General features: G+C 47.2%; 1 protein-coding gene across 1 annotated transcript in view; it reads left to right on the plus strand.

The window, feature by feature from the left end:
• ITCH (itchy E3 ubiquitin protein ligase) overlaps positions 1-26,662 on the plus strand; it is an 811,820-nt gene that overhangs the window by 748,278 nt on the left and 36,880 nt on the right. The window contains exon 22 of the mRNA XM_085619094.1: positions 6,141-6,237. Within this exon, the coding sequence (XP_085475220.1) occupies positions 6,141-6,237 (97 nt within the window). The remainder of the gene's footprint in view (positions 1-6,140; positions 6,238-26,662) is intronic.

Raw genomic sequence — 26,662 nt, forward strand, 5'->3', positions numbered from 1 at the left:
GTACGAGATGGAGCAATTAATACAATATTTGCCCCAAGAACACAGATCTAAAGCACAAGATCTGCTGCGTGAAAGGCAACTTATTTCCAGTACCGCTATAAGATGTTCCCTAGATGCTGCAGACACTGCTGCTAGGGCGGTAAACACCGGTGACCTCTTGAGAAGACATGCTTGGCTTCGGATATCAGGGTTCAAACCAGAGGTGCAAACCTACATTTTAAACACTCCCTTTGATAAAGAGCATCTATTTGGCCCAGTGGTAGATTCTTCACTAGAGAAAATGAAGAAGTACACTGAAGTGGCCAAATCCATGGGAGCCCTTCAGTCAGCACAAAGCTGTGGTTCCTTTCGGTGCTCCTTTTACCACAGAGGTTCTAAAAATACCTCCTCGGAGACCACCTCCACCTATAAGGGCAATAACAAACCCTCTCCATCTAGGGGTTACTTCAGAGAGGGTTACAGAGGTAACAACGGCTAAGGCAGGGGCAGGGGTTCAAACACACGCACCTCCCACTCCAATACAAAGCAGTGACTTGCCACCACTTACCCCGGGCACTTAACACCTGTCAGGGGAAGACTGTCAGATTTCCTACCAATCTGGCAATCAATATAAACAGACAATTGGGTAGTACAAATTATCCGTTCTGGTAACTGCCTGGAGATCATCAACACTCCTCCAAACATTTCACCAAAGTCACACAAACGTTCACCAGATCACCTACACAACCTCAAACAAGAGATTCAGTCTCTACTTCTAAAAGGAGCTATAGAACCCGTACCACCTCAACGTCACGAGTCGGGCCTATACTCTTTTTACTTAATAATACCCCAAAAAGATTGTTCTCTCAGACCAATAGTAGGTCTGGGAGAACTAAATCTTTACATTCATTCAGATCACTTCCACATGGTGACACTGCAACTAGTAGAGGGTAGCAGAAAACTTTCAGGGAGGCATGCGGGCAATTGGAGAGTGGATGGCCTCCAACTGCTTAAAACTTAATTCCGAAAAAACGAAGGTGGTCATTTTTGGACATCTTTCACCTTGCTGGTCTACTACCTGGTGGCCACCCACGTATGGGACCCCCCCGAAACCGGTCCCTGCTGCCAGAAATCTGGGAGTGATTTTTGACGAGAACCTGAATTTTATGGCCCACGCAAACAAAACAGCAGGCATTGCCCACCATAAATTAAGGCTGATTAAGAAAGTTATGCCGTTTTTGCCAACTGCTTCTGGAAAGACTCTGATAAGTGCTCTGGTGCTCTCTTCCCTCGACTACTGTAATGGCTTGTTTATCAATGCTCAGGCCAGAGTGACTAATAAACTACAGACAGTCCAGAATGCTGCAGCCCGTCTCCTGTCGGGAATCCCAAAATTTACGCCAATCTCGGAGACTATAAAAGATCTCCACTGGCTTAAGGTCAGGAACAGGATCAAATTTAAAACCCTTTGTATAACATACAAAGCACTGCATAATCATGGCCCGCATTTTCTGAAAGCCCATCTCAGGCCCCACTCACCCACTAGATCTCTTCGATCCAACAATCTCAATCTTTTGTCGGTACCGCGAACCAAAACAGTCACGTGGGGCGATAGGCGCTTCCTTGTGGCTGCTCCCAGATTGTGGAATTCTCTGCCAGTAGCCATCAGAGAAAGCTCGTCCTTGATGCAATTTCGCAGAAAAGTAAAGACCTGGCTTTTCGGTCAATAATAGCTGCCGACCAGCCCCTGTGGGTACCTCATGCATTGTTTCCAGCGCCAAGACGCCTACGGGCATATGTTCGCGCTTTATAAATTGTAAAAATAAATAAATAAATAGTATTACATGTGCTGCAAAAAAGAAACTTTCTGTCTACCTTAGATCTAAAAGATGCCTATTTTCATATTCCAATCCACACCGCTCATCGCAAATTCCTCAGGTTCGTGGTAGCGGGTCAACACTTCCTGTTCAAGGTACTCCCATTCGGAGTCACCACTGCCCTCAGAGTCTTCACAAAGTGTTTGGCGGTAGAAGCTGCTCACCTGAAAAGACAACGCATCCATGTCCTCCCATACTTGGACGACTGGCTCATCAAAGCCAGCACATACCAGCAATGCCTTCAGCACACTTTCAGAATAATCCAGTTACTACATCAACTAGGGTTCACAATCAATGCAACAAAATCACATCTCCAACCAGCCAATACTCGGCACTACACCTAGGAGCCACGCTAAATACTCAAAGTCCCGGCGTTTCCCAGCGCAGCCAGATTTAGAAATATTCAGGGTTTAGTTCTCCGATTTCAACCCAATCATTGGATTCCAGCTCGGGTTTATATGCAATTGCTGGGAATGATGGAATGTTGGCATCTTACATCATGATCGTCCCCCATGCCAGACTGCACATGCGTCCACTTCAAGAATGCTTAGCCAGTCAGTGGAACCAGTCACACGGTCTATTGACCAACTTAGTGTTGGTAAGCAGCCGTACTCATCGCTGACAGTGGACACCTCCCTCACTCGCTGGGGCGCTCATCTACAACACACAGTGCAAGGCCATTGGAGTCGACAGCAGAAGTTGCTTCACATCAAGCATTTAGAGAATCTTTCTAGCTCTCAAGGCATTTCAGACCCACCTGAAAGGCAAAGCTGTCTTGGTTCGTACAGACATGACCGCAATGTATTACATACAAAAACAGGGGGGGACACACTCTCTCCAACTGTCACACTTAGCCCAAGACATCTGGAGGTGGACCATTCATCACAGACTTTATCTCCTAGCGGAACACCTCCCAGGAGTGAACAACCAGATTGCAGATCTCCTCAGCAGACAAAGACAGCAAATACACAAATGGGAACTCCACTCTCAGGTTCTCCTCCCACACTTTCAAAGTTGGGGAGTCCCTCACATAGACCTGTTCACCACACACCAAAATGCCAAAGCTTTGCATCCAGGTACCAACACCCGCAATCCAAGGGCAATGCACTATTGATGAACTGGTCAGGAATATTTGCATACGCTTTTCCGCCTCTCCCACTCATTCTATTAGTGGTTCAAAAGCTCAGGCAAACATCTCTCACACTAATCCTAGTAGCTCTCACATGGGCACATCAATCATGGTTCACAACCCTGTTGGAGCTATCTCTAGTCCTGCATTAAAAGCTACATTTAACTTCCAGTCTCTTCACACAGAACCATGGAGAAATCAGACACCCAGATCCGAAGCAACTGAACCTCGCAATCTGGCTCCTGAAGTCTTAGAGTTTGGTTACTTAAACCTTCCACCGGAATCTATGAATATAATTTGGGAGGCTAGAAAACCTACTACAAGGGACTGCTATGCAGCTAAGGGGAAGAGATTTGTTATCTACTGTGGTAACAATCATGTCAACCCTCTTGATGCTTCCATACAGAACATCATATGCTATCTGTTACACTTGCAACAGTCGGCGTTGGCTTATACCTCTATCAGACTAAACCTAGTGGTGCATATCTACAGAATAGACAGTATTTGTCGTTATGTAGCGTACCTGTGATCAAAGCTTTCATGGAAGGACTAAAATGAGTCATACCACCAAAACTTCCACCAGCTCCAGTGTGGAATCTTAATATAGTCCTTACAAGGTTGATGGGCCCACTGTTAAGCCCAGGCACAAATGCGAACTACAGTTCCTGTCTTGGAAAACAGCTTTCCTCATTGCAATCACATCATTACATCATTAAGGAGAGTGAGTGAATTACAGGCATTAACCATACAAGAACCCTTTTTCCAATTACACAAAGGCAAGGTGGGTCTTCGTACTAATCCTAAATTTGTACCTAAGGTCGTATCTGCATTTTACATAAATCAGTTGCTAGAATTACCCGTATTGGTTCCTCAACCTGATTCAGTTGCAGAAAGAGCTTTACACACCTTAGAGGTTAGAAGAGTACTGAATTGAAAGGACAATCTTTTCGTAAAACGAAACAACTCTTTGTTGCTTTTGCGCCACCACACAAGGGCAATCCTATCTCCAAATCCGGTATTGCAAGGTGGATTGTTAAGTGCATTCAAACATGGTATGCGAAAGCAAAGAGAACTCTAACTGTACCCCCTAGGGCACATTCCACGCGTAAGCTAGGGGCCACTATGGCTTTTTTAGGAAACATTCCTATTGTTGACATTTGCAAAGCGGCAACATGGTCTACACAGCACACATTCACTAAACATTATTGTGTAAATGTGTCAGCAAGACAACAAGCCAATGCGGGTCAAGCAGTACTTAAATACTATTTCAGACAACTCCAACAGCTATGGGATAGCCACCGCTTTGGGAGGATACTGCTATATAATCTATGCACAGCATGTGATCTACAGCTCACATGCCTCGAACGGATAGTGTTACTTACCCAGTAAGCATCTGTTCTTGGCATGTAAAGCTGTAGAGTCACATGCGCCCACCCACCTCCCCGAATACCTGTAGCTGCTGCAGTTCTCTATTTAATTTACATACATACGCACAAACATCTCTATTCTTTACTACTACTCTATTCTCACCCTCTGCGGCAAACAATCTAACAATGGAGTCGATGCCCATGCGCACCATCATCGAAAGGAGTCATCATCTACCTTGTGACTGGAAAGACTTCTTCGAAGAAAAACAATGTGCAAACGTCCGGACCCAACACTAGATGGCGAGCTATGCACAGCATGTGACTCTACAGCTGTACATGCCAAGAATTGATGCTTAGTGGGTAAGTAACATTATCCTTACTCAAGCAGCTCCATTGTGGGACTCCAAACTTTTGAGTACAATGGGGATGAGACAGGGCTTTGATAAATGGGACCTAATTGGGCTCTCTATGGTGGGCGACCTGTGCTCCGGGGCGAAAGTGGTATCCTTTGCTGAGCTACAAAAGACTTAGTCTAGCTCCTGCCTAGACACTTGGATACCTGCGAATTCGACATGCCCTACAAGCGGCACTACCAGGGGGCAGGTCCTCCCGGAATAGTCACCACTAGAGAGTAGACTCCTAGAGGAACACATCACCCACTGGGCGATCTGACTCACATACCAAAAACTCATTAATAATTCCCCTGATATTCTTTTACGCCTTCAGGAACGTTGGGAAAGGGATATAGAAGACTTGCATGAGGACAACTGGCTAGGGGCCTTAGCATCACCCAGAGAGGTGACCATTAGTACACGCTTCCGTTTGGTCCACCTCAAGATACTTCATAAGGCCTACCTCTCTTGCAATATGATAACAAAAATAGACAAGAGGATGGATACACTCTGTCGCAGATACTGTGGGCATGAGGGGACTTTATCACATTATCTGGGACTGCCTGATAATTCATTCCAATTGGAGCTGGGTCATGTCGTGTATAACTGAGATTTCGGGGTCGGAGGCTGCACCGGCTCTTCTGTACTGGAACAGGGACATGGATTGGTGTATGGTGGCAGAGGAAAGAGACATTGAGAGCAGAAGTTGCCCCTTGAAGTGGGAAAAGTTGTGGGGCAAATGGAATGTTCACAGGGGAAATCCATGTACCACCCCCACTGTTGTCGTTACACTCCCTGGTCTATAAAGATGAAGAGCAGGGGATGCCCCGAGTGCTGTAAATATGAGTTAACCCTTTACTGGAATTGATTTTGAAAGGGATGTGCTATGTGGAGGTGTATCGCTTTATTGATATAATGTTCAAGAAAGTGTGTGGTATTATGTTCTGTCCGGATTCAAGCTAATAAAAAGACTTAAAAAAAATAAACGTGATTGGAGTGCCTCATGACGACGTAGACCCAAAGCTAGCTCAGACTGCTCCACAAGGGACATGTGATTTACAGCTTTTTTTTTCTTTTTTAGTTTTTCATATCGTGATTCCCTTTATTACACCATTTCAAAATCTAGAAAAAGGATTGTTAGCTTTGCGAGTATGGTGTCAAGGATTGGGAGTCTGAGAGGGATTTGCTCTGTAACATGGGATTGGATATTGACACAATGAGCAGAAATGATTTCAGGCCAAAGTCCAAGTGCAAAATGGCAATACAAATGTTTTCGTCTAAAGGTATATTCTTAGTAGAAATTTCCATTCTCAAAGCAAATGTACACGTGCATTCATTATAATTGTATGTTCTCAGTGCTTTATACACTCCCTCATTTGTGCTGCTTTCATTTTAGTTTGTGAAAGAAATGGACAACGAAAAACGGATGCGGCTTCTACAGTTTGTCACTGGAACCTGCAGATTACCTGTTGGTGGATTTGCTGACCTCATGGGTATGCAAAGATAACTTTTTCAAGCAGCTGTAGACTCCTTTAACAAACACATTGCAATTTATTGCTTGTTTGAAAAATGTATATTGACAGTGTTTTATAGTTTTACAATTCCACCTCGCAAATACTAACTACATATACAGAATTGTTTAAAGAAATTCGAAGTTAGGGGGCGTGACTAGGCCAGGAATGGCGTAGGACATAGATTGTTAGAGCTCCTGCTGCTTTTGGGCCTTAAAACCTCTTAAGGCTCAACTGTTCGCCTGAAATTAAACTTGGTGGTTCCAGAACCCCTCTTGAGTCAAGCAACTGTAGCTGGCACACTGTCAGTGTCCCCCATACCTACTGATCAGCCGTAAAGCAGTCACCCCTGGTAGCCTGCAGAGAGGTGGCGACATCTTGCCTCGACCACTTCGAGCTGGCATGCTTGTTGGAGGGCAGCTTGGACTAACAGGAAGCCCCCGGCGAAGCGGAGACCCTTCACTGCCTCCCGAGCACACTTGATGCCCCCCGCTCTTACTGATCAGCCGATCTGCGGCCGTCCTTGGAGCCACGCGGGACAACAGCTCCATCTTGCCTCTGGATGCTATGGGCCGGCACTTCTGTCGAGGGGAGGCTCAGGCTAACTGCAGGTCATCAGCCATGTGACTTCCATCATTCCCCTGCTCCCTGCTGAAAGGGCCCATGCACTGAGCCACGCTGGGAGTGGTGGGATGTGACTCCTGCTCAGCGCCTCGCCAGATCCCTGATCTCAGCAGGGAGCCCCACTGGCGACCCACACGTTGGTCACGGCCGCTTGGGGCATGGTCTGCCCTGGGGGGTGAGGACGTAACACTGACCGGAAACTCTGACCGTCTGCTTGCCCTCTGGGCCCTCGCCATTTGCAGATGCAGCAGGGGTATGGACTGCTGCTGCCTCTGCCGTTGCGGATTCCTGGAGGTGCCACCTCCTTCCCGCAAGCACCTGAAGCATGGTGAGCAGCGGTTGCTGCGTGGCCCAGGTCCTGGGACACCCTCTGGGGCTCCTACTTTTCACGTCCCTGATGCTCATTGGCTCCTGCCCCCTTGTGGACATCCCTGACCCCCCCCCCTTTTCAACCTGCAAAGTATCCTGGTCTGCTCTCCCTGGGGCCGGTAAGGACCACAGCATTGACTCGGTGCGGCCTTCATTGCACCTATCAGGCCCAAGCAGTCACTGGAGGGAACCAAAGACAGGCAGGGCTCAAGTGTTGAGTAGGCCCATGACTTTCATTGCTGTGTGAGGGCAGGGGAATGCCCCGGTTGCCTCTGATCTGACCAGCCAGCTGTGCTCTGCACGGCCCAGGGCCCTCTTTTCTAATAGTACCTTGGCTTCAGGGGCAAGTGCCTCCCTCACTGGGTAGGCTGTGTTCACTTTCCTGACCCTTTCCTCTCTCCTGGGTAGCCCCCCCTAAAACACTGCACTGGGAGCAACTGCCCTTTGAGCAACTGTGGCTCTTGAATGGTCTGGGGAGGCCCCCATGTCACAGCATATCTGCGAAGAACTGAGTGCCACAGAGGAGTATGTGGCCTCGCTGCCTTCCTGAACTTGAATTCTCGGCGGTACTGGGGGCACTGACTGCACTACCTGAAATTGTATGAACATTGGCTCTTACTGAGACTGATAACTCTCACACCACTGACTTTGAGGCGCATGTCCTGGTTGCGCTTTCCGCGGACCCACCTGCCCTGCGTAGCTGCCTTATTTTAGTGCTCCCTCAACATCACTGATCTCTCTGCTGCATGGGCATTGCTCCCTAGCTCCACTTACCACCTGCCCATGATCAGCGGGGAGTACAGCTCTGTGGCTTTGTGTTCAACACCCAAGGTCTGCGGCGGCGTAGCTTGCCCTACTATGCCCAAAGGCAAGACCACCAAAGACAGTTCTGTGGTGTCCCTTTGGGCTAAAAAGACTACCTCCAATATGAACAGCAGGAGGGATCCGTCCACGCAGCCCCCTGCCCTCTCCATCATGCAGGACAACTTGGAGAAATTCTTGGCAGACATCCGTCAAGAGATTGGCTCTTTAAAAACAGAGTTTAAAAGCTGCCTCAAAGACTTGCGCAAAGACGTAGCAGCTGTGGGAGACAGGGTTGACGACCTTGAACGCACGTCCATTCCCGTACAGAAGATCAAGAAGACCTCTGGAGAAGGGTCAATGCATTGGAAGCACAACATATTGAACTCCAGGCCAAGAAGGAAGTCCTGGAGAACTGGGGCTGGTTCAACAATCTGGGTGTTAGAGGCATTCCTCGCGGGGCAGAAGGGTAGGACATCATGTCCTTCATTAGAGACCTGCTGATATCCATCTGGCGCGAATCGGAGGGACAGTCCCTGGTTCTCGACAGAGCACATAGTCGCTGCAGCTTCTAGCAGACCAGATATACCCCCGTCCATTCTCACATGGGTTAATTTTTTCCAAGACAAAGAAACTGGGCTCCAGGCAGCAAGGGGTAAAGTGGACAGTGTTTCGCGGCCACACTGTACTGTTCTACCAGAATCTCTCCCCGCTGACGGAGCACTTACGCATTCAAGGTATCAAATATCAATGGGCCTATCCCTTTGGTTTACTCGCTCCCTCACAGAGGCTAAGATGCTTCTCAGCATTCCAGAAACCTCCCCCAGCAGAGACACCACGCCCTCACCTTCTACCCGTCCGGCCTCCTGGTGACCTTAATGGCACACAGTCCAGCGACGTGGGTGCAACCGCACCAATAAGGCTTCACAAGACTCTCACTCTGCGAAGGCTAACATTATTGTGCATCTCCAAAAGATGAGGACAGAGCACGCCCACTCCTCGGCTGAAGAAATGTAACATAAGCAGAGTACATCCATATCTCACTCCTGATCTGCTTCTGACACTCACTGGCCCACTGAACATCAGCCCATTTGGCAGGGCTCAGTGCTTGGACTCCAGATACCTAGATTTTGTATTTTACATTTTCCTTCTTCTCTTTACAGGACTGACTCTCCACACTGTTTGCTCTCCGGAGTTGCTCCTGGGCTCCCTCATACCACATTGAGCTTTCCTTCTCTGAGGGTGACACCTCCTTTAATGGATTGGTTTGCAAGATTGAGCCCGGTTGACTCCTTTAATTACCCCCTGCACATTCCCACATCCATGTCCTCCCTGTACGGTCCCTCCGCAACCTTCATGGGCCTTATTGTGTTTTTGCAGCGCAGAGGGCATGTCTCTCCACTAAACATCACACACGAGATGATTGTCTATCTCCCTAGAAGTGCGCTGATAGTTCTACCTCTTACATGAGTACCGCACATGATCTGAAATTGCTCTCCCTTAACACCCAGGGCCTCAACACCAGCAAACGATGCCAGGTTTGGTGTTATCTCATATAACACAACACCGATGTTATTCTCTTGTGAGAGACCCACCTGTTTCTAACTGATTGCCACTGCATAGCTCATCCTAGATTCCCGCTTTAACGCTGGGCGTACACTGATTCTAAGATTCTAGACGTCGCAAAACTTTATACGAGAGGTTTTTACACCAAAGCTGTTAAAATTACTAGGGCCCAGGGCGGGCAATTCCTCACACTAACTGTGGAGAGGGGTAGACACATGCTAACGTTCTTTAATCGCTATGCCCTGGACCAAGTGCAGGACTCATTCATACGACAGACTCTCTTAGATCAAGTAAGGCTTGTCTGAGGCGATATTATAGTGGGGGGTGATTTCAACTTACTCTTTGACTTCAACAGAAGCACAGCACACATACAGGGTACAGGAGCTATGTCTGAGGTACTTAGGAAGGAGCTCCGAGATGCAGGTCTGATTGATGCCTGGTGATACTTGAACCCCTCTATGAAGGATTACTCCTCTCATTCACATGTACACTTAACTTACTCCCGTATCGACTACCTCTTTGTCACCTCTTCCCTACTGAGTGCCCTCACATCTGCGCAGATCTCCGATATCTTCATTTCATATATTGATACATGTTGAGCTTACATGGACACTGCACACCTGTTCCCCAAGCACTCCCCCGCACTGGCGCCTCCACCCTCAGCTCTTGAGAGATCCTGTTGACGGGGCACCTATAAAGGACGCCATCACTGAATATTTCACGCTTAACTCACTGCCCGACACCTTCCCCCACATCCTCTGGGATGGTTTTAAAGCCAATATCCGCGGAGTGATGACCTCCATTTGTATAGCCAGGGCCCGAGAGGCTTGCTTGTTCGAAGCGAAGCTTACAGAAGACATTCTCTCTCTAGAGCGCACTGAAAAGCAGCGTCCTACACTGAGGGCCAAGCAACAACTGGCTATTCTACGGGGCCAGCTTCAGGCACATCAGGTTAACAAGGCTAAGTGCACCCTCCTCTCCCTCAAACAAAAGTATTACGATGGTGGGGACAAGGTAGGTTCTCTCTTAGCACACAGGCTGTGCCACCAACACGCTAGTCCCCCACATTGGCAAAATCCTTACATGCAAGTCTAACTGAGTTATCAGGAAAGCGGACAAGCAGGAGGCTTTCTATGCCTTCCACCAATGCCTTTATACCTCCAGGGGAGAGGATCAAACTAAGATAGCCAAGTATCTCCAAAGCTGTCCCTGGCAACCACTAGACCCCTCTCTGATTTGAGACTTGGAGGAACCCTTCTCGGTTGCCGATCTCCACAAGGCCCTCCAAGAGCTTCCCAAGGGCAAATCACCTGGCCACACGGCCAAACCCTGGCCTTCTACATGGTCCTTTACCCACAACTTCAAGACCATCTGCTCACGCTCTTCAATTTGTTCTCTCACACCACAGGCCTAACACCTGCTATGTCAAATGCCGAAATGACGCTTATTCCCAAGCGGAGACTAAGCAAAGACCCTTCACTCGGTTTGTCAAACCGCCCAATCGTCCTATTGAATACCGATGCAAAGCTCTACACTAAGATGTTGGCCAGCTACCTAAAAACCATCCTCCCCGGGTTAATAGACCCTGATCAGGTTGGCTTTTTACAGCATCAGCAGGGATTGGATAATGTTCGACGCCTCGCCCACCTAGTCGAAAAGGTCAGTTACACGCTATTCCTGCCCTTCTCCTTTTCATTGATGTTGAGAAGGCTTTTGACCAGGTGAGCTGGGCCTTCCTGTGAGCGGTCCTTCAGAAAATTGGACTAGGTCCCGTTATGGTCAGTAAGATCATAGCCTCATGCTCAACACTCTGCCGCCTCCATCCGAATTAATGGACATACAACTCACTCTTTCCCCCTGTCACAGGTATCCCCCCTGTTAATTGCCCTTGTGGTGGAGCTATTTGCTGTAATTGACCAACAGAAGGGGTATTCCTTTTAGGGAATCAAGACTACAAAGTATGGGTCTACACAGACAACCTTCTTGCTTTGACAGAGTCAGACACTTCCTTTCCTGCAGTAGTCAATGCCTTACAGACTTACAAGCAGGTATCCTGGTATAAAATTAACTTGGCCAATTTGCAAGTGCTCAAACTCACTCAATCGCCGCAGCTTCTCCACCACCTATAGGCACTCCGTCCCCCTCTTACAGTGGTCCTCTCACTTTATTCAATAGTTGGGCCTTACATTCACGAACTCCCTAGTGACTTGGACGCAGGTTAATTGGCCACGCTACCGTAAGGCGATACTTGAACACGTCCGGCACTGGAGATCGCTCTACATCTCATGGTTAGGCCGCATCAGTGTGGTAAAAATGAATGGTTTGAGGCATATGAGCTGCAGAATTCATACTTTTGCATAGATCGCCATCTGGTGTTGGGCTCGGATGATTTCACCTTGTTGTCGTCTTGGAAGAAGTCTTTTGTAGTCACGAGATAGGTGACTCCTCCCTTGGACAATAGTGCACATGGGCATCGACTCCATCCTTAGATTGTTTTTTTCCGCCATTTGGGTTCGGATGTAACTTCAGCGCTCCGGTTCGGTACCGTGTTTTCCAAACCTTTTTGACGCGCAAACCATCGCAAACTCGACGGTATTGTTTTCATTCGCGTGCCTTTCGACGTGCTAACTCAAATACTCGATTCCGATCGTCGAAGCGGGCCGCTGGGCCTATCGACGCCATTCGGGCCTACGGCTAATGGAAAGAACTCCATTCAAAAAAATGCTTCCAGTGTGGAGCTAAATTCCCACACAGCGACCAACATAAGGTCTGCAACCTTTGTCTCCCGCCAGAACACGAAGGAAAAGAATGCCAAGCCTGCACCTCCTTCCGGTCCAAGAAGACTATCCGTGATCGCCGGCTTGACGACACATTGTGGCGCAACAGGCTGCACCGGTGCCAGAATACATCTTCAATGAAGGCCCCGAAATTCCAGAGGGAGAGGATTCGGAGGATCTCGACATCGTATCCAAAGCAGATGACTCCGACTCCGATGACCACATCACTCCAGGTCAACGAGTGAGTACAACTGCCCCTGCCCCACCCCCACCCGAAAAACAAAAGGCTCCGGTCAAGACTTCGCCTGAAGGCCTTAGTTGCGACCGAAAGAAAACGTCAGAAGCCCCGCCCCCACGCCCGGCTCCGAGGACAAAGGAGAGAAGCCTTCCAACAGCTCGGGACCGAGCAAGCCGCACGTCGGTGCCCCAAAAACACCGTCTGTGCCGAAATTGGGAACGCATCCTGCTCCCGCTGTCCCCACAAAGGCCTCGGCCCGAGCACTTTGGCACCAAAAGACCAAAAGGCCTCGGATCCGAATAAACCTCAAATCTTCGGATCCGAAAAAGATTTACGACTCGACACTGAAGCCGAAGGACCCAAAAACCCCTTCTAAGGCTCCAGAGCAGAAATCCAAGTCGCGTTTGGAGCCCAAAAAGTCGGCGCCAAGAGCAGATGCCAATGAGGAAGAACTGTTTCGACCAGATCCTGTCGATCCGAAATAAAAGACATTGCATGTGGACCCTAAAACAGGCCATATTGCCAGACTCCCAGCCAAGAAGAGGAAATTAGACACCCCACACATTCCTGAGGTGCCTGTGAAGAAAAGGGACTTTGCAACTTCACCACTAAAACCCTCTTCTCCTGTTCTTCCAACTAAGCCTTCTTCTCCTATAAAGTCCCCCATACTTCCTCCATACTCACCACTACTACAGGATGATGATGACTTAGGGGGTGGGGATCCAGATAATGATCCTTTCAATGATCCTGATGATGACACTAGCATACCACAGGACACGTGGGACGACTACGATACCCCTGTAGATCCTCCAGACCTCCCTGATCCAGATGCATACCCCAAATGACAACATTGGGTTTAGTCAGCTCACTGATGGGGCTGCCCAATAACATGGTGTCCAAATGCATTCGAGGAACACTTCCTTGTAGATACCTTTGCACAGTCACAAAAGACAGTACAAACACTACCCATGCTGAATAGTGTCACTAAACATGCACTGGACGTCTTCAAAGACCCTGTCAGGACCAGGATTCTCAATCCTCAGATTGATAAAAAAAATAAACCTGCCCCAATGATCCCACCTACTTTAAAGGTCAACTCCCTTTAGATTCACTGGTAGTTACCACTGCACGGAAGCATGCCAACTCTCAAACCTCCGGTGATGCTCCACCTCAGGAGTCTAAATTACTAGACTCCTCAGGCAAACAAGTTGCCTCTCAGGCAGCTAATCACTGGAGAATAGCTAATGCACAAGCATTGCTTGCCAGGTATGATAGGGCTCACTACGACCAGCTTGAAGACCTAATGCAGCATTTGCCTGACCAATATAAAGCCAAAGCCAATGATTTGATTCAAGATGGCAAATTAATTACAAATGCATCCATTAAATGTGCCCTCGATGCAGCAGACACCGCATCTAGATCTATCAACACTAGTGTGTTTTTACGCAGACATGCATGGTTGCACATTTCTGGTTTCAAACAAGAAGTGCAAACTACTATCCTGAATCAACCGTTCAATCAAGAACAACTTTTTGGCCCAGCTGTAGACACAGCTTTAGAGAAAATGAAAAAAGATACTGAGACTTCAAAATCTATGGGAGCATTACAGTCTCCTTCAGCACGAGGCTCCTTTTGTAGCTCCTTTTATAGGGGCGCATCCAAGAACATCAGCACAGACACTGCTTCCCCCTCCTATAAAAACCCCACACAAACATCCCTTAACAAGGGATATTTCAGAGGTGGGTACAGGGGAAATAACAAAGGGAGAGGCCGAGGTAACAACACTCGCACCTCCCCCACTAACAAACAGTGACTTCCCTACACTCCCTCCAAACCATTCCACTCCGGTCGGAGGGAGACTCTCACATTTCCGATGCGGTATGTTGGGGGGACTTGCAGTAAGTTCCACGCAGAACCATACCGGATAATTTGTCTTACACACTTATCTGTAGAGATGGAATTCCAGACCGTTCCCTTTTTGTCCGCGCCGTCGATGCATAACTATTTTTTCCAGGCTCTCCATCTCCTGCTGCAACTTTTTAGCTGTTGAAGATGTCTCCTCCAAGGAAGTCCGGGTTTAAGCCGTGTAGGAAATGTAGTGGTCAAATGTCTATTACTAACCCACTTGAGAATTGCCTCTGGTGTTTGTCATCGGACCACTACGTCGAGGCTTGTTCGGCATTTAGACAGATAAACCCTAAGGCCTTGAAGGAAAGGGAGGCTAAGTTGTTTCTGGCCATTGCCAAGAAGCAGAAGAGGGGTCGTCGGAGATCTCAACCTCATTCGCAGTCGTTGTCAACACCATACTGAAAGATCTTCTTCTTCAGGAGCTATGGCCCTTAAGTCTACTAATGTGACTTGTCTACTGGGGTGTTATGTTCCTACCTTGTTGGGCTCAGAAAAGGAGGTTGTCCCAAAGTTGCCAACAATTCTTCAGGGCCATTTTTCTGAACTGTTGTCAGATGCTCAGGTGCCCTTCCGCCAGGTTATACAATCAGGGCTGGACACTGCGGACTCAGTGGCAAGAGCCATGGTTCTTCTGTGGCTACTAGACGTCATGCCTGGTTGAGGGTATCAGGCTTTTCACCGCATGTCCAGGCTACTCTTTTGGACATACCATTTGATGGGTCTCATTTGTTTGGGCCACCGCTGACTGCGCTTCAGCGATTGAAGGACAGCATGGTGACTGCAAGGTCCTTGGGACTTCAGCCCCAACCTAAGGATTATAGGTAATTTCAAAGGTTTCAAGGATTTTCGCGAAACTGTCCTTTTGGAGACGTTGGCAGCTACAGCAGGGCTCAAATCCCCTTTATATGACCTACAGGGGAAGGGGCAGATGTCTCTGCGGGCTTCTTCCCGTCAGCAAGTCTACTCCTCCTCCACTTCCTCTCCAGCCGTTGTTGCAGGAAAACAGCTCTAGCTCCGCCATCTTAGAGCATGCTTGCCCTGTGGGAGGACGGGTGACCTATTTTCTGCCTCACTGAAGGTCTGCCACTACAGACCTCTGGGTTTTAGACATTGGGGAAAATGGGTATGCCCTACCCTTCCAGGAGTTTCCCCTTCCTTTTCCTTTCCAACAAGGCCTTTGCTCAGAAGAGCATCTTCTGCTTCTTCAGCAGGACGTGCAATCACTGCTTTTAAAGGGTGCAATAGAGTTGGTTCCTGAGCAGAAAAGCTGCCAGGGGTGGTGTTCCTGGTATTTTCTGATTCCCATAAAGGACAGTCGATTATGGCTGATCCTCGTCCTCAAGAGTTTGATTTCCTACCTCAAACAGCAAAAAAACTAAATATTGACCATGACACAAGTTCTCCTTGTGCTGGAGAAGGAAGACTGGATGGTGTTGATCGATTTACAGGATGCATATTTTCACATTCCTATTCTGTAGTCCCATCAGAAGTATCTTTGTCTTATGGTGGGGTCTCAGCATTACCAGTTTGTGTTTCATCCGTTCGTCTTCCTTCTACACCTCGGTCAGGTCTTCACAAAGGTGATGGCAGAGATGGCAGCTAAACTCAGAAGGTAGGGGATTCCAGTGTTCCCATATCTAAACGACTGGCTGCTCAAAGCGAAGTCACTGGAGATGGTGTTGCGTCATTTGCAGTTGACGACGCAACTGTTGTTCAGCTTGAGCTTTTCAATAAATGTACCCAAATCTCACCTGGAGCCTTAACACAACCTGTTTATAGGCAACAGTACTGGACACTACAGTGAGTCGTGCGTTCCTGCCTCCACAACGGATTCAGGCTATGATTACACTGTTTCGGAGAGGAGTGTATCGGTCTGTTTGCTTCCTGCATTCTTGTGGTTAACCATGCACTCTGGCATATGAGGGCTCTTCAGTGGTGCCTCCACAGGCAGTGGTTTCAACACAACTGAGATCTGGAGGAGATTCTGCAGCGGATCTCCTCCCTTCCCTTCGCGGTCAGTCGGTTCAGGTCTTGACAGACAACACTACGGCGATGTGGTATGTCAACAAACAGGGTGGGGTAGGGTTGTATCTTTTCTGCAGAGAAGCTCTGCGGCTTTGGTCCTGAGCTCAGGACCATCAGATTTGCGTCTGAATGTATATGCGGACAGTCTGTCAGGAGTCTTAAGCCGATCACGAGTGGTGTCTCGATCCGGATGTGGTACATCACATTTTCGAGATATGGGGGTTTCCTCAGTTGGAACTGTTTGCCACTCACCAGAACGCACACTGCCCGTCATTCTGCATTCTCCATCATCCCACGCAGGGAGAATTGGGAGATGTGTTTCAGTTCGATTGGGGCTTACAGCTTCTTTACGTGTTTCCCCCATATCCTTGATTCCTCGAGTTCTAAAGAAGATTCGCCTAGACAATGGCCCAAGTCATATTAGTATTCCCAGATTGGCCGAGAAGATTGTGGTACACGGATCTTCTTACCTCTCTTTGTGGCCTCCGCTTATTCTCCTTCTCAGGGTAGACCCCCTCTCGCTATCACAGGGGCAGGTTCTACACCTCCAGAGCCTGCCCCTGCATGCCTGGAGATTGAACGGGTAAACCTGAGTTCTTTTTCTCTCTCTCCTGATGTTGTAGACATTATTTTATCGGCCAGAAGACACTACACCAAGGCGGTCTATGCTGGCAGGTGGGGGAAATGCATTAAATATTGTTGAAAGAAGTCAAATTACTCTTTGAAAGCACATTTGTAAGATGTTTTAAGTTTTGCGCTATTCTTGGCACAGCAAGGTTGTGCGGTTGACACCGTTAAAGGTTACCTATCAGCCTTGTCGGCATTTCTTTGTTTGCCAGATCGCCTTCATTTTTAAATCCCCTATAGTTATGAGATTTAAAAAGGGTATCACTAATAACTTTCCTCCCAATCCATTTATAAAGCCTCAGTGGGATCTTAATCTTGTTGCTATGTATGTTTCTAATGGGTTCGCCGTTTGAACCCTTGCATAGGTGCCCTTTAAGGTTTCTTACTTTCAAAACTATTTTTTAGTTGCAATTTCATCTGCTAGAAGGGTGAGTGAATTGCATTCTGTCCGCTCCAAGCCTCCTTTTACATCATTCCATGCCGATAAGATGGTTCTTAGGACTAATGCTGCTTTCCTGCCTATGGTGGTCACTTAGTTCCACTTGGTGCAGTCCATTACCTTGCCTACTTTCTGTCTTTCCCCACATCCATCTGAGGAGGAGAGACTAAATAGTTTGGACCCCAAGAGGGCAGTAAGCTTCTACTTGGACAGAACCAGAGATTCCAGATTGGATGACCAGCTATTGTTCGGATGTTTGGGCAAGATGAAGGGCAATGCTGTCCACGAAATACCTTTATCCAGGTTGATAATCCTGTGCTTCAAGATTTGCTACACCATGGCTAAATAGAGGCCACCTGAAGGAATTTGTGATCATTCTACCAGATCTAAATTCTCATCTTCTGCTTTGTCTAGAGATGTTGCTGTGATTGACATCTGAAAAGCTGCAACTTGGGCCTCTCTCCACTCTTTCGTAAAGCGTTATTGCTTGGATTTGGAAGTTAAGAGGGACTGCCCTTTTGCTAGTTCTGTGTTGCAGGATTTTTTTTATATAGGCAGGCACCCACCTTCAAGTGAGGGACTGCTTGGGTCTCTGTTCATAAGGTGAAGAATCCACAGGCAGATGTATCCATCAGAAGAACAAGTTACTTAACTTTCAGTAATGCTTTTTCTGGTGGATTCAGTACCCACCCACTCACCTCCCCAATTTGTGCTTATCTTTCATTTGAATGTTTCTTATGAGATTTTCTATTTACATCATGAGGATGCTTTGATTTGGAAAGTTTATTGCATGTTATTTCCTTATTCTGTTTTGTACTGTGTACTACGTATACTTGTGGAAATGTTGTTCGTTCACCTGTTCGCCTTAAAGGCATGGGAAACAAGCACTGGCAAAGCCAATAGGTCTCGCCGTTGGGGCCTTAGAAGTGTTTAGCCAGAGCTGTTGGCTTTGCCAAAGTCTTTAATCTATATTGTAGAGCAGTATGGCTGTAGAATGTAATCTAACTGTCTATGACGAGACGATGCATTAAAATCATATAGTGTTGGCACTTTCGTTTGTGAGCCCCACCCTTCAACCCCGTGCGACTGCATAGGTCGCACCACCCTAAAGCCAGTTGGCTTGATCATCTGTGGCAATTAGAATCCTTGTCATTTTGTGCAGTTTCTGCTTCACAATTCCCTTGGAACCTAGTGTTATCAGTGGAAAGCATACCGTTTTTTTTCTCATTAGCTCACTAGAGGACATTTCCTTTCAATTGGCAGCTAAAAATCTACAGCTGAAGTCTAGGAATTGTTCATTTTTTTGATGATGTGAATTATTTCATGCCTGGATTTCCTGATGTGGTGGGCATATCTGAAGCACATCTCCTAGCAAAAACCTGCCCTGCTCGTACACTTTAGTATCTTGCAGTCCCGATAATGAAACTGCTGTGAAGCTGCTGGTCCAGGGCGGAAATCAATTCCAGATATTTCAAGAATCTCTCTAAAGAACACAAAATCTTCCTACACCTCGTTTGGTCAGGTAAATTACCGTAATGCTTTCAGTTTAAATCAGTCATGTATGTTATTCATTTATGACAAGTACCAGAAGTGTATTCCACGAGAAGTGTATGCCAAATAAACTGGCGTTTTGTTACCAAACATGTTTGACTAAAAATGACAAAGTGGCATTTCTGACCAAATAAGTATTTTTCCATGTAAAAGATAAGGTTGTGTTTGGGGCACCCACTTTTAATTTGCCAAAATGACAAGCTTGTTTTTCATAGCAAAATGTGAGCATTTCCATAAACTGACAAACAGATGTTTGGGACTAATGACTCCATTTACAAATATATAGTTCAAGCTCATGTTTAAGTGAATGCCTGCTATTGACAAAACCCTAGTCGGTCAGACTGATATCAAACATCAGCAATTCATACCTGTACCTTCCTTGTAGCCTTAGTTACGTTTGTATGCAGCTGTAAATAAAATCTCTTTAGCTCTGATGTATACTTCCCAAGGTCTGCCATCTTTATTTTGGCTTAATTTCACCCTGACCCTTTCAAGGAGATTGAGAGTGATTTTAAGAAAAATGAGATTCTGCTTGAAACTACTTGGAAGGGGCGGTATAAACAAAAATGGATAGAAGTGAAATGGACGTTTTAAGTTGCGATGAAACAAGAAAATCCATGTACAATTGTCTTTTCCTACTACCCAAAGTTACTCCAAGTGCAAAATCCATGGGCTAGTTTCTTTCCTTCCATCGATTAAATATTTACTTGATTTATTACATTCACCCTCTTTGTATTTTCACTGGTTTTTCAGGAGTTCGGTCTTTCACGATTTTCCAGATGTATCATTCTTTGCTAAAGAGACTCTGAGACAGGTGGGAATTAGATGAGATGTGTACCATGATGCTACACAAACGCTGCTTGCGGTTCTATATCCAAGTTCCAATCTGGCCATGTCAGATCCGCTTTCCACTTTCTTCCTTCCCCGTGTGCCCATTGATGCACTGTGCACACTGGAGCTGTGCCATGGAAAGGATGTATGAGACACGAACAGCCAGACCAGTGCAGGCATCCTACTAGGAGGAATTGAATGAATGGTGAACTTGGTAGGCTTCAGCATCACCCCCACTCCCCCCATTATTGCCTACCACTCCCTCTGTGAGCAATGACTAACTTTGTTAGCACCGCTGACCTCCCTAGTCTTCCAACTCAGTGCAGCACTTTGACTGTGCTCAGTGCCATTGCTGTGGACGTTCAACATCCTTGCACTTTGAGTGACCCCAGGTTAACTTTGTCATTCATCATATACTATACTATACTGGTAGCACTTCACAGTCTGTACAGCGCTAATAGAAACAAACATTAGCAAAACAAACAGATCTCACCTTTGCGAGAACCACTGATTTTGTCAATGTGTTTTAGCCAAGTTCTACAGCAGAGTGGCTGCTCTATAGCATAGCTGGAAGTTAGGAAAAAGCGATATGACGTAATCAATGCTGTCCATGTAATAACGCTATTTACACTGGAAGGTTGGGCAAGCAGTACAGAAGCAGGAGAGGAACAATGCAAGCAACGGAAAGCAGGAGGAGAAAGGGGTAAGCATCACAATACGGGTATGGAATGGACCAAACAGTACGAGGGATGCGGGTGTGTAGGACGGGGAAAGCAACTGCGAGCAAGCAGGATGGAACAGACGGGAGAAGCAACAATGCGGGTGGCATCTTTCGGGAATTGGAAATGCAATGACTAAGGGACATAAAACTAAAAGGGCGGGGGAAAGTAAGTCCAAATGCGAGGCGTGGAAGGACACATACCAAAAGAAGGAAGCGGTGCTTGAGTCATTTGCCAAGGGAGGGACAAACACACAGAGGAAGTGAAGCTGGCTTGCGCTGACCGAAGAAAAGCAAGATAATGAGAGTGAAGCCAACGAACGATAAGCAACTAGCAGGCTCTAAGCATGCTGTAAGCGAATATGTCTTGCAAGCAGCAGCGCAAGCATAGTCTCCGGCAAGACCTAAAAAATAGTGTCTAAGGAAACTTGCACAATGATATGACACTCTAAGTCATGCAGGCCTTATTTATCTTAACTATCCAGAGACAGTGTTCTGCCAAGTGCCCACATTAGATTATGTCCACGTTCCTAGTTTTCAATCCGCCCCAAAAAATTCTCTAAATTTAGGAAATTATAAACTTTTAATTTCCCTTCAGTTCGGTTCTAAAGGTTTTGTTTGTTCTAAAGCTCCTTGTAAATAACCCTTCTAATCTAGGTCTATCAGCAATTGCAGTTCTGACCAGAAATGAAAAAAAAAATTTTAAAAAGAATTCTACACAAACTGAAGGCTAATGGATAGAGCTTTACATGGAGATATAGAAGAGAAGGTCCTCGCTGTCCAAAGTACAAGTTTCCTGCTGACACTAGTGCTAGTACCCCCCTGTCAAATGTAAGAAGTGCATGTACTAAGTAGGGGAGAGTACTTGTTCATTTAAAACGCTGCGTCTGGAACCAAAAGTTCCATTGTATGGTTACAAGTCTGGACAGCGTGGAAGAGGAACGGAAAGGTGCGATTCCTGTAAAGCTGTGTTCTTTGCCATCCCCGAGGCTCTTCTCTGTCGCATAGCATTTAGCTGGTCTGTCAATCAATTGGCGCTAAAACCATTTAGCGCTAAATCCCCTGAAAGCTTTCAAAGAATAAGGCTGGGATACTGAACAGCAAACAAAGCTGGGCCTCCTGTGCCCTGGTGCTGTGTGTGACTCATGCCCCGCTGTGTGTGCACATTAGGGCTGGAGGAAGAGCTGGTGTGGTGAAGCACAACAGCGAGGCGCTCCTGGGTTCAGGCCCGGCAACTCTCCTGCCTGGAACCGCACGCAACACTGCTGAGCCACAACGCAAACTGGTCAGCTACGGGGGTAACTAAAAACCTCCAAAGGGAGCCGATTAATCGGGAAGAGAACAATGTTGACCCCTCAATTAGTAATAAAACAGTTCTTATGATCTGCCAGTGTAATTTGCCCTCGAGCATTGATCAGATATTTGAACAAAATAAAAAAAATAAAATAAAACTGCACTGACATTCCCAAAGTGACAGACTTGGTGCTGTTATGTGTGCATTTGAATAACAAGCATTGCCGTGCGGCCGTGAAAATGACACGGCCGCGCGGCTCGCGAAAGAGAAAGTGATCTCCGTCGCGATCAAGCGCGGCGGAGGAAAGACACATGGTCGCTGCGCATGTGCACGCTTACGTGCACGCTAGCTTTAGGCCGGGGGCCGTCCGACGCATGGAACGGGTTAAGAGCACATATTACGAACAAACAGTGTTTACAATAACAAAAAATACTCTGGCCCCTATTAACAATACTGTAGAGAACCAAACGGCGAATAAAATGTACAATGTATTTTATGAAAAGCGATTTCAAGACACACAGTGCAGTGAATATTGGTGCAATTATCGGTGCTCACTTTAGAGGTGATACACCCAAGTGATAAAATGTAATCAAAAAGTGTTTCACAAACACATAAACAGCACGGCCCGTTACAGCAAGTTCTCAGCAGTCATATAGGGTCCTTGTTTTTCAAGTCGGCGGCATTTCTGTCCCAATAAAAAAGTTGGGATCATCATCAGGACTCTGGGATACAATGAGCCAGAGAGAGAGATTATAACATGTAATACAGTTGCTAATGGAGAGAGGGTCCCTGATGACAAGCCCCTGGGACAAGGTGGGTGGGAATAGACTGAGCTGGAAATATGTTGGATACCCATATGGGGCTCCAATCAGCCCTCCATCACCACTTTATTGAGGTCTAATGAGTCCACGAGCTCTAGTGAAGAGTCTGCACCCTTCCGATCTCCGTTAACTAAGTCAGCTGTTAAAGGTTCAAGCAGCAATGGCAGACATAGGCCATTAACCAGACCAATCTATTGCTGATCTTGTGTCCTCATATTTGCATACAAACCACCAGCAGCCCAGGCTGTTATTGGCCCACCCATTAAACAAGATTATTGTATTCCTAGTGAGAAATCTGGGAAATAAGATCACTGGAACTGCTCTGGTGAGGCCAGGGGCCACTGTTAGCTTTGCCTTCTCCACCAAAAAGTTAGAATTTATTCCACATTTTGATTCGAAAGGCAAGCATGATATTTTAAATAGGAGTACGATCTTAACATTGCTTGGATCATTGGAGTACTCAAGTTACATCAACACCACACACTTGGAAGCAATAGAATGAAAATGTGCCTAACAACTCTCTTAAGGACACGGAGGCGAGGATTATGCTTTGTCTTTCTTCACTTTATTGACAAAGATTACACACAGCAGCCGTCAATTAAAATAGTTAGAAGAAACACTCTCCCGTGAACCATAGGGAGAACCTCAACAGCTTATAGTCCTTTCACAGTGTCGATGACGTCCAGCCACAAAGTCCCTCCTCACTGGCTGTACCTCCTCTTCGTTTTGCGAGAGTCAGGCCAATGGGAATGCCTCACTGGGCCTGTTTTGAACCGTCGGTCCCTGAAAAGAGAGGCAGCGTAAGGGTCCGAACAAATACCGTTTGATCAGCAAAGGCTAAAAAACATCTTTTCAACAAACTGAGACTCGAGAATGACAGTTCAAAATTCATTTCCGATGCATTAGAACACCATAAAAGGTTAACTTACCACCATACGGGGAGGGTTTGCACTAGAATGTGCATCCACAGAGATAATCCTCGCCTCCGTGTCCTTAATAGAATTGAAACTTACCTTTACGTTGTTAGTCAAATTTTCATTCTATGTCCTGACCGGAGGCTCGGATTATGCTAGTTTAACCCCTTCGACGCTCATGACGGAACGGTTCCGTCATGAGCGTCGGTTGAGCTGTGCTCATGACGGAACCGTTCCGTCATGACCACGCCCGCGCAGGTAACGGTCAGCACAGCGGGAGAATCCGCCCCGCATGGAAGGGGTTAAAGCTTACTTACTGTTAGACCTGGCATCTTTGGCGTGGTTTCCCCTGACTTTTTGCTTCTACCTCCTGTATTTTTGACGCTGTGTTGGAATTCGGTTTTGCTGGTTTAGATGCTTTGGGCACTTTGCCACTGCTGATCAGTGTCAAAGTGCAAGTGCTCTCTAGGTAAATTGTTATATTGATTGGTTATCCCTGATTGGTATATTTGTTTCACCTGTCCGCCCCTAGTAAAGTGCACTGAGTGTGCCAGGGCTGGTGATTCAAATGCTACTAGTGGGCCTGCAGCACTGATTGTGCCACCCACAGGAGTAGCCCTAAAATGGTGTCACAGGCCTGCCACCGCAGTGCCTGAGTGCACTTGCTAACTGCCATGCTGACATGACCAGTGTCCACACTGGCCAGGCCTAACCCTTCCCTTTCTGTACACATTGGACACCTCTATGGAAGGCCCTAGGTACCCCCCTGGGCAGGGTGCAGTGTATGTGAAAGGTAGAGCATGTATTGGTGTAGGTGACATGCTCTGGTAGTGAATTACAGCCATTTTCGTTTTTCACTATTGAAAGGCTATCTTGCCCATAGGCTATAATGGGGAATGCTGAGTATAATGTTTGCCTGCATATCTTCCCATAGGAGCAAGATAGAAAGCTAAAGTCTGGTATCCCTGAACTCAGAATTTAATAACACATCTTTTAGGAAGGATGGTTTTTAAATTTTGTGTGTGAAAACAGCACTTTTAGAAGGTGGCTGTTTTCCTTTCCTGCCCTTTCTGTGTGCCTTGTCCTGTTTGTGAATTGACTGTCTGGTTTGTGAGGGACAGGGACAGGGGTGGCTCCCAGAGGCTGAATGAGTCAGCCCAGGGCTGAATAGGGAAATTCCCCTGTAGATGGGTGGGAGGAGTAGCACCTGGGCCTGAATAGGGCTGTGCCTGCCTTCCACAATGCTGGATCCACCCCCTGCTGGGCGGCTGACGACCTTGCCCCTCTCTCTCGAAGGAAAGAAGAAACAAAGTAAACAGAGTGCTCCAGGACTGGCCAGAACTGGTTCTGACTAGGCCAAGGCCCCTCTGCCTTCAGAGGACAAAGGATTTTGGGGTGTAAGTATTGGGACCCAGACTACAGAAAATTAGATCACCCTGGAATCAGGAAGGAACCTCTGCCAAGGAGAAAGCTGGAAGACTGAAGAAGGACTGACCTGCTGTAAGGCTGACCTGCAGTTGCTTTGCTGCCAACGAGAGGGGAAGGACTTTGCTGTGTGCTGTGTCCCCTGGCTTGAAAGAATCTCCAAGGGCCTGAGTATAGCTGGCCTCCTGTTAAGAAGTCCCAGAAACAAAAGGACTTCACCCCCAGCTTACCCCTGAACTCTGCTGTGTGAGTTTTGCCCTTCCTAGAGTGCTTGATCCAATTGTGGGGCCTCTGGAAGTTGTGCCTGCTGTTGGAAAGCTGACCAAGAGAAAAGTAGCAAAAGATCTGCACTTTTTCACGCACCGCCGGCTTAGCGAGAAATATTCGTCGCAGCGCCTGTCGCCGCTGCAACGTCAACGCCGCTGAGTGAGATCGTCGCACCGCTAGTTAGGGGCCGAATTTTGTCGCTGCGAACATCGTCGCAGAGCCAGCCAAGATCATCGCACCGCTCGTTAGCGGGCCGAATTTTGCCGCTGCGAACATCGTCGCAGAGCCAGCCAAGATCATCGCACCGCTCTTTAGCGGGCCAAATTTTGTCGCTGCGAACATCGTCGCAGAGCCAGCCAAGATCATTGCACGGCTCGTTAGCGGGCCGAATTTTGTCGCTGCGAACATCGTCGCAGAGCCAGCCAAGATCATCGCTGGTGAGATTGTCGCCCCGCTCGTTAGCGGGCCGTATTTTGTCGCATCGTGCCTTTGCGAGTAAATTTCTACCGGAGAAGCTACGCCTTGGAATCCATACAAGTATCGCCTCACTCCACATACAGACCGGATTCGTCGCACACGCTCGCTGCGTGCAGTGGGGTTGTCGCATCGCCTCCCCAGGGTCTCAGGACTGACGCTGTTGCTTGTTTTTTGACGCTTGAGCGCCGCTAAGAACTTTTATCTGTTACAGGTACTGTTGGTTAAAATCGACGCTAATGTGGATGATTTTGTCGCTAACCTAAGAACTCTTTTTGAAACCATATTGTTGAACTGTGTATGTTGGATTTTTGTCGTTTTGGTCTTGAGTAGTTTATATAAAAGTACTTTATTTATCTACACTGGTGTGGAGTCCATTTGTGGTGTTTTTACTGTGTTACTGTGAGTGTTGGTACAAATACTTTACACATTGCCTTTGATAAGCCTGTCTGCTCGTGCCAAGCTACGAAGGGTGTGAGCAGGGGTTATCTAATGAGTGTATCCCCCTTACCCTGACTAGAAGCAAGGGTCCCTATTGGGACAGTGCTACCTAGCCCTGGCAACTAGAGACCCCCAGATCTAACACTTACCATCAACTGAGTGACCTCTATCACTGGCTTGAAGTAAAACCTCTTGAAGGTCGAGTCTGAGGACCAGTCCGCTGCTTTCATAAAGTCCTCCAGATGTGCCCCCAAATAAGAGCCTTAGATACCATGGCACCCCTGGCCGAATGGGCCC

Source organism: Triturus cristatus, chromosome 7 (genome assembly GCF_964204655.1).
Source record: "Triturus cristatus chromosome 7, aTriCri1.1, whole genome shotgun sequence".
Classification (NCBI taxonomy): Eukaryota; Metazoa; Chordata; class Amphibia; order Caudata; family Salamandridae; genus Triturus; species Triturus cristatus.